Genomic DNA, 9,361 nt, shown 5'->3' with positions numbered 1-9,361 from the left:
GAAATCAAACTAGTTAATCCTAAAGGAAATCAGACCTGAAAATTCATTGGAAGTTCAAGCTCCAATACTTTGGCCACCTGATGCAAAGAGCCAGATCACTGGAAAAGACCCTGATGCTGGGAAAGATTGAAGGCAGGAGAAGAAGTGGGTGGCAGAGATGAGATGGTTAGATAGCTATCCCTGGACTCAGTGGACATGAGTTTGAGCAAACTGCAAGAGATAGTGAAGGACAGGGGAGCCTGGCATGCTCCAGTCCACAGGGTCCCAGAGTCAGACACAACTTGGTGACTGAACAACGACAAATAAACTAGATACACCTGCCCTGATTGCTATCACCTCTGTCATCCATCTGCTAAGGGAGACTCGGTCATCGGAACACTCTGTTCCCCGAGACGTGTTGGTCACATTTCCTAGACTTCATATGTCTCTAAATAAAATCTTCCCCATGAACTAATAGTTAACAAAGAATAGTCTATTTTGGAGTTCTTCCCCCATTCCATGTGGGTATATTTGTTTCTCCAACTACTCTCAGATACAAGGCTTTCTGAGGACAGAAAGACTGCCTTTAATATTTTATGGGCATGCTCCCAAAGGAAGTAGGGTAGCATTCTGCATGTAATGGGAACTCACTGAATAAAAACTGTATGTTCTTGGTACTCCTCCTTACTCATCCTGCTCTTTTGTGGCCACTGAGCAAACTCAATCATGAAAAGAATTTTCAAATGGAGATTCCATTGACAAACTAAATTTTTCCATTTGGTACAAAAGGTTGGCCTGCTACAGACCCAGGTCTCTCTAAGGACCTCCTACAAATGTTCATTCCTGTATAATGTAAGAGCTTACTTCCTCCCCCTACTAAATTATTTGTAGATAGATAACACGAGTGTTAGTCACTCAGTCGTGGCTCAGACAGTAAAGAATCTGCCTACAATGCAGGAGACCCAGGGTTGGGAAGATTCCCTGGAGAAGGGAATGGCAACCCAGTATTCCTGCCTGGAGAATTCTATGGACAGAGGAACCTGGCAGGCTATCACCCACAGGGTCTCAAAGAGTCGGACACACCTGAGCCGACTAGTGCCAGGGTTAACATGATACTCATCTCTTTTCAACAGTGTCACATACAGTGCTCAGCTCATAGCAGGAACTCAGATATTGACCAGATCACTATTATTAGCTTTCAAATCATGATTACAGGAGGAATGTGGGAGGTAGGGAAGGATTTGATCATGAAACCGAACTCTTGACTTACCTCCCCAAACTCAACGAATCAGGCTCTGTCCAAGTTTAATGAGTATCAGACCATATCAGATGGACATGGTCAAGGATCAAGACTGAATTGATGAAACATGGCTTTTTGTTAAAGTTTTCCTTTTACTCATGAAACTGTTCCATGTTTTTCTTTCTTTCTTTCTTTTTTTGTCTCTAGACAATGGCTTCATTTGTGAATTCAAGCTCTTAATGGACTAAGTCCTTTAAATGGATTCACATGTACCATCTCTTCCAAAAAAAGAGGAAAAGAAAATTGGCTTTCAGTGTGGCAAAGCATATTTTGTATTTAAACATTTAAATAGGAGAATGGGTCTAGGAAGAAACATTTTAAACCCATCCCAAGGGCATGGGATTCTTTCTCCACATTTTTGCACTGTAAGAATTTAAGATAGACTCTAGATTTTCTACCACAAGGAAGGGCTCAACACACTGATTACTGGCATTATTGTCAATATTCTGCAAGTGATAATATAGCACCTAAAATCCCCTATGCCTTTACCTTTTTATGCTAGAATACCTCTCCACCTATAAACATGTAAACTGCATCTTGGCTGAGGGTGATCGTGTATCTGCCCAGGGGAGACCTGGTTCATTGCTGATTCTCAAAAGGTGTACTGACTTGTTCATTTCTTAAGCTTATTTTTCAAAAGCCAATATAAACAACCTCCCCTTTGTTTCCAAATTTCAATTTGTTCCAAAATTTTTTAGGGTAGTAGCCAAGTCTGGGTCATTGTACATGTTCTTAACAAAATCTGAAGAAATAGGTGAGAGTTAATCCATGTTGGAATCTTGAGGAAGAATTATCAGTAAGCCAGAGGAGATTTCATAGGATAGATAGAGTTTGGGATAGGAGGGAAGGGCACCAGTGGCAGTAGAGGCATTATTAAATAATTGTTTGGAAGATAATCTTAATATGACCTCTGAAACCCAAGGAATTAGAGCATAGACCACTGCAAACTTTTTAAAATCACCCCTTTCCCTCTCAACTTTTGGATTATTATACTACTTTAAGACCACTAAGGGTTACCCTTGGGAGTGGTCTCAGTAATGAATATTGTAGGTAATTATGCAAAGTGATTATAAATACCCTGGAGGTTAGGGAGCACAAAATAAATATATCCTAATCTTTTTTACTCAGCAGTGATTATTCAATCATCTTTTTCTAAATTCACATAGTAGTTGTCTATCTTCTGATACTTATAACATCAACCTGCTTTAAAAAGAACTGTGTACGTTTATTAACTTTCACTATTACTTTAGTCAGAGTATTGGTATTCAGTATACCTCCACCCCCTCCTCCAGAGGGCAACAAAGCGAAGTTCAGACCACTGCCAGGGCACTAGGCTTCCAATATGTTTTTGTTGAATCAATTACTTGCAATGCATCAGCAGGACGACATTCTTATACACTAGACTTGCTTTATTATTTTTAAAAACTGCTTTAAATGATGATAAATTCACTTTCAGCTTCCCCTTTCCTGAAGCTAGTCTCTTATCTCCCTAGAGCGGGTCCCAGGAACAGGCTGACTTGGGATCAAACACAGGCGTTCTCAAGCTTTGCAATATGAAACACTGCTGAAGGAAGTCAGGCGCTAAGCCTTAAGGGTTTCTTATCTCCTTGAGTTAACCCACCATTGAGAAGGGAGAATCAGGGAAGGACCACTGACCCAGTCGTTGGACCCTGTCCGCTTTCGCTCCGGCCACTTTGATCTTGCGTGTCTGCCTAATCAAGTTCATCTACAGCCGCGACTGCTCAGATTCAAAGGACATTAAATAGCTTGATTATCGGATGGTCATTTCCCTCTTCCCTCCGCCCCTGATCTAATTTCCAAACACCAGTCTCTCGCCTCCCTCTCTAAACTTCCCATCAAAAGAGCGTTCGTTCTTCTTCCTTCTCACCCTCGTTTGATGTGCAAATGCTCTTCTCTTTGCACATTTTTCTCGTGGGGGCGGGGGAAGGGGAAGGAGGAGGGAGGACTGGAATTAAACGAACTTAAAGCCAAAGGTCTCACCCCAAATCTGCAAATCGTGACTCTAAAGGGTTAATCAGCAACTCGCAGCAGCCACCTGGCCCTCTCGCTGAAACGTTTTCATAGGGACTTTCAATTACTGATTGGGTTGTATTTAATATTAAACATTACGTGCACAATAAAAAAATGGTACTAGCGTGATGAAGAGAGAAAAGTGGCTTTAGAGAGAATATCACAACGCCTGTCGGAAAGTGTTTCAGATCCCAGTACTCCTACTCCAAGGCAAGGGCACCCGAGCTCCCGAGGTTCCTCCCACTTCCCGCATTTATTAAAGTTGTCTCCTCTAGTGCTCGCTGATTACAGTCACCCCAAGGCGAGCTGGACAGGGGCAGGACTTCGCAAGGGAGGGGTGGGGTGAAGAGTGTCAAAGGCTCCCCTTCATGTACACAAACACACCTCCTTCCAGCCCCTCCCAACGCTTTGAAATCCCAATCCGGCTTTGTTGTCTTCTCCGGAGGGGCCGGAACGCTCGACGCCCGCAGTATAAAGGCAGCCGCGGCGGCGGTGGCGGCGCAGAGCCCTGCACTCAGGGTCAGGACTCTGGGACCGGTGGGGGCGCTCCGAGTCCTGTCTCTGCAGCGGCGCCAGCACAGCTCCGCGGGGACTAGGCGTGCAAAGCGACACTCCTCCTTTCTCTTTTTCTCCCTTGAGTCCTTCTGAGATGACGGCTCTGGGCACAGCGGGTGCTGCCCGGGTCTTGGTCGCCCTGGTGGCTGCGGCTCTTTGCGGTCACCCTCTGCTGGGAGTGAGCGCCACCTTGAACTTCGTTCTCAACTCCAACGCCATCAAGAACACCCCGCAGATGAGCGGCGCTGCCGGGCACCCAGGCTCCGCAGTCAGCGCGGCTCCCGGGATTCCGTTTGAGGGAGTCAACAAGTACCACGACAAACACCAGGTGAGAAGGGTCTTGCGGATCGGGAATGCTACGAGCCCAAACGGGTCCCATTTGGGGAAGAGGGCGCAGAACGGGCTGTGTAAGAGTAGTTCAAGGTGCGTTTGGCAACTGCCTTTGGGAGCAGTGAGCGGCAAGGTTTTGCAGAGGTGGGCTGAAAGGGACTGTGAGGCGTCCAGGAGTGCGGAACTGGGTGCCCAAGCGCCTCACCCTCTCCCGGCCCCCTTCCCGCAGCCATACCCGTGCGCTGAGGACGCGGAGTGCAGCGCGGACGAGTACTGCGCCAGTCCCACCCGCGGGGCCGGCGCGCAAATCTGCCAAGCCTGTCGGAAGCTGCGCAAACGCTGCATGCGTCACGCTATGTGCTGCCCTGGGAATCACTGCAAAAACGGTGAGTCGGGCAGCTCTCTTCGGACTCAAACCGTCCTCTGCTTCCGCGCCTACAGCTGAGAGCAAATCCTCTCAGCTGAGAACACTTTGGCACTACCTTGCCAATGGGAGTTCAACGTGCGAGGTTCCCCAGAAAAGATTTCAGGCTACTATTTAACCTGGGAGCAAAGATAAGTATGGAGGTCTTGGAGCTTCTTATATCCCTTTGTGCCCCTCGATTACTTAAGAGGGCGCCTTACCTCAGAGTGGACACTTCCATAAGAATTTGTCTAGAGAGCCTTGATACAATTTGAAAATGAAGATGGGCAGGGAGGTGGAACTTACAGAGACCCCAAGGACATCAGAACGGGCATGCAGTTGCCTGTTCCATTTTTCTTACCGTGCTTCTCCCAGCTCTGCCAGGTAGCCTCTTTCACGATCTGCGTGCAAGCTGCTGTCATTTCGAGCGATTTATCTGTGCAGATCATTCTTAAAGGAGATCTCGATGCCCTCACATCCTGGCTTCTCCATCTTTATCTGCTTCTACCTCCTGCTATCTTAAAATAAGTACTCTTCCCCTCAACCACAGATCTACGTAATTTTAATGTCTCAGAGAGGTAGATTCAGCCCAAGAAGGCTCCAGAAATAAACTTAAGCGTGGCGATCCTCCTTAGGACCCAATAATACTCTGGGATGAACTAACTCAATCTCTCTGTAATATAGACATTATACAGTAAAGTAATTGGTGGAAAAGATTGTAATCTTCCAGGCAGCAGGCATTGCATTTGCTTAACTTAGGCTGACAGAATCCTTATAGCACAGAGGGCAGGAAAGTTATTTTTAAATACAATTTTTTAAGTGACTGATTGATTTTATTTTTCTTACCCCAAGGGTGATATTAAAATGGGCAGAAATTTCACGGCCACTACCATGGCTGCTGAGAAAGTATTTTAAGTGTCTAGATTGGGGCTTTTATGTATGAGTGCGCAGTGCACACACTGATGCTTCTGTCCATTAGGGAGTTTTGCTTTAACACTAGGAAGTCTGGCTCCTGTTTAATGTCACTACAAGGAGGTAGCTCAAGTTGGCATAGGCATAGCAGACTGCCACAGTCACAGCTATTAGCAGGAACATATTACAGCTCTGGAGTTAATCACTATCTCCTGCTTCCTTAGGGATATGCATGCCTTCTGATCAAAATCATTTCCATCGAGGGGAAATCGAGGAAACCATTATTGAAAGCTTTGGTAATGAACACAGTACCTTGGATGGGTACTCGAGAAGAACTACACTGTCTTCAAGAACGTATCATACCAAAGGTAGGTGAAAGGATCTAAAGACGTTTTTGTTAGCACCTTTATAGTGTCTTTTGGATTACCTGAATGAAATAATGCAGGCTTAGCAGTGACCAAGTACTTTTCCTATTGTCTCCCTAGCACAAGAAGGTACTGTCTGTCTTCGCTCATCGGACTGCGCTGCAGGGTTGTGTTGTGCTAGACATTTCTGGTCCAAGATCTGTAAACCTGTTCTCAAGGAAGGTCAAGTGTGCACCAAGCACAGGAGAAAAGGCTCCCACGGGCTGGAGATATTCCAGCGTTGTTACTGTGGAGAAGGCCTGTCTTGCCGGATGCAGAAAGATCACCATCAAGCCAGCAATTCTTCCAGGCTTCACACCTGTCAGAGACACTAAGCCAGCTGTCCGAACACAGTGGACTCCGTTTACATAATATATGTTGTGAAAACCGTTTGTGACTTTTGTGAGCTCAGTCCTTAAGGATGTACAAATTCTGTGGTTACAGTTAAGCATTCCAATAATACCTTCCGAAAATCTGGGGTGTAAGAGCTTTGTTTCTTTGTGGAACTCTCCTGTCATTGATTGCAGTAAATTACTGTGTTGTAAATTTTCCATGTGGCACTTACCTGTAAATGCAACAAATCTTTTAATTATTTTTCTAAAGGTGCTACGTTGTCTATTGTTCCTCTTGTCATGTAAATTTTTGTACACATTGATTGTTATCTTGACTCTGATAAATACTCTATATTGAATTGAAATAAATACTTTCAGCTTATTCTATATTGAATTGAAATACTTTTAGCTTATACTTCCTAAATGTAAAACCTTTCCCCCTTTTAATTCTAGAATCTAGAGTATACGGAGCTTTTGGAATGATGATAGGTATGTAAGATTTATCATAAAAATATTATTTTCCAAAATGTATTATCTCAGTACTTGGATCCTATTTATCTCTAGGTTGTGACAGTCCTTGAAATAAAATTTAACTTAATACCACGAAATATTAAAAGTATAGATACATTTTGGCAGTGTGATCTTAGAGGGCTGTATGTACCAGGGTATGTGGGAGTGTGTTTGTGTGGGTGTATAAATACAGTTGACAAATACATGCAAATTTTGTACCAAATTAGCGCGTCTGAACTATCTTAAATACTACTTCATGCCAGGAAGACTTGTTTCAACTACTTTGCTTTGTAAATAATTATTACCTAAAAATCACAAATCCTCTCTCATTTTGTTCTTTGCTTCTCTTGCTAGGTGAATTGACTATTTCAATTTTTGTTCAACCAGACATCTGTTCACTGGAAAAGGATAGGCTATACTGTTTAAAAGAAAACCCACAGAAATGAAGCCTGAACTGGCTTTGTATTTTCATTTGCCAACTTTGATACTGACAAATCTGATACTCTCTCTGAAGAAGAGAGCAATTGCCCCAATTCACACCTATTCTGTAATATTCAAAAAGTCTACATCAAACCCACAAAATGTTGGGTCCAAGGCATTCCAAAGGAAAGTCACTGATCAATTTGTCTAAAAAGTTTCATTAAATAACACAGATGTCCTAGAATGTTTGTTGTTTTTGTATTCCTGGAAGTGGTTCAATTTCAAGGGGTTTTGCCAACAGGACACAAGGGTTGGTTGGTTCTTGCCTGAGAAGGGAACTGGCAGGATGTCTGCTATTACATTCCTTTTGTTTGGAAGCTTCGGTGTCCTTACCCTGGAGAAACTTTCTTTTTCTACCTGTTCTAGTTGGCTGATGTGCCAAGAAGGCCAAATCTAAGGCCTGCCATCTCCAATAAAGCACAGGAGAGGAAAGGAAACATGAAGCCCTTTCTTCAAAAAGAAGAAAGAAGGGCCTCTGTTTCCAGAAGGGAGAGGAGCAATCATTTAAAAGGCCTTGGTGATGGGATCCCTTCATTTATACAGGAACCAGCTGCAGCCAGACTTCACCTCTGCATGTATCAGCTCATCAGCCCTGGTTTTAGCCCTCCTTGCTTCCCATACCATAATGGGGATGGGAGAATGAGAAAGCCACCGAGGAGGCATGCCTCTTCCTTCTGCCCAACTGAGTACCTAGGAAGGGAATATCACAAAGAGACTCTGCACATTAAAAAATGTGAAAAAAGAATTTATCAAAACCATAGACACTTTTATTAGTAATGGAGACTAGAAACTGGAAGTCAGATACAATACAAAATCAAAAGGATCATTTAAAGAATCTCAAATATTTGAGACAATGGCTGCTGAAACTTGAATTTCTAAACAATTTATTTGAATGGAAAATACATGAACTTGGGAATGCATTTCCAAGGTATTTTATCAAATGAGTTTAGCGTACTGTACACTGCCCTGTACCTTGCACTTTTATTTAATGTGCCTTGCAGATTTTCCTGTGTAATTCATAGAGAGGTGTCTTATTCCTTTCAACAGTTGCCTTAAGAGTGTAGCCTATTGGAAAAGCTATACCTTAGAGTCATTATTGAGAGACATTGAAATTGTCTCCAGTGTTTTTGTTATGACAAATGTTGTGCCATCAGTATAGATTTTTTCTGTGCGTTTTCCTGTGCTGATATATTTGTAGGATAAGACAATGACTCATTTTTGAAGGAAAATTCAAATTTAAAAAGCATGCTTGCTGTAGCTACTCATAAGGTATGGTGTGGGCAAAATGACAAGATGTCTGCTTATCAAGGATCTAGTGATGATTAAACTCTTGCTAAACTGCATAAAGAGAGGAAGAGAGAAGAGGTGTATCTTATCAGTTTCTCAGTAAATGGTAATCTGTGACATTCAGTTAAAGGTAGCCTTGTTCTATTGCTTTGATTTTGAAATAATTATTAAATAAAAGTGCAAACAAGTCATTTCCCTATCCTCTTTTCTTATTTTGCTAGGAGAATTCAATAGTACAAATTTTGCTCTACTTGAAATCTATTGATAGGAATGAACATGGGAATATATTGTTTAAAAGAAAAATACAGACATGCAGGCTAAATATTGTTATTCATATTTGGCAGCAGATCAAAATGCTTTATGGACTCTTCCCATGGTAAATCAAATTGTACTAATTCAATCCTGGCATTAGAAACAAAATTATAGAATTAGAAACTGTGTCAGTTTCAGGATTTCTAATTGCATAGTCCTACTAGTACTCATTGCCACTTATGGAAATATCAGCTAAAATCATTAAAATTTCCTTCACTTCAAACCTGACTGTTGTACTTAACTTGATCATGTTACTAGCTTTTGGACTTCAAGGAGATCCAGCCAGTCCATTCTAAAGATCAGCCCTGGGTATTCTCTGGAAGGAATGATGCTAAAGCTGAAACTCCAGGACTTTGGCCACTTCATGCGAAGAGTTGACTCATTGGAAAAGATTCTGATGCTGGGAGGGATTGGGGGCAGGAGGAAAAGGGGACGACAGAGGATGAGATGGCTGGATGGCATCACTGACTCGATGGATGTGAGTTTGAGCGAACTCCAGGAGATGGTGATGGACAGGGAGGCCTGG

General features: G+C 42.9%; 1 protein-coding gene across 1 annotated transcript; it reads left to right on the top strand.

Annotated features, from left to right (window-relative positions):
• The first annotated feature begins 3,636 nt into the window (after positions 1 to 3,636).
• On the top strand, positions 3,637 to 6,979 carry DKK1 (dickkopf WNT signaling pathway inhibitor 1). The gene is made up of 4 exons (XM_069567248.1): positions 3,637 to 4,193; positions 4,425 to 4,581; positions 5,735 to 5,878; positions 5,996 to 6,979. The coding sequence occupies exons 1-4, from the start codon at positions 3,960 to 3,962 to the stop codon at positions 6,247 to 6,249; spliced, it is 789 nt and encodes a 262-aa protein (XP_069423349.1). The 5' UTR covers positions 3,637 to 3,959; the 3' UTR covers positions 6,250 to 6,979.
• The last annotated feature ends 2,382 nt before the right edge of the window (positions 6,980 to 9,361 follow it).

The sequence above is a fragment of the Ovis canadensis genome, chromosome 22 (assembly GCF_042477335.2).
Source record: "Ovis canadensis isolate MfBH-ARS-UI-01 breed Bighorn chromosome 22, ARS-UI_OviCan_v2, whole genome shotgun sequence".
NCBI classification, from domain to species: Eukaryota; Metazoa; Chordata; class Mammalia; order Artiodactyla; family Bovidae; genus Ovis; species Ovis canadensis.
Note: the sequence above shows the minus strand (reverse complement) of the source record. Positions and strands in the feature narration are given on the sequence as shown.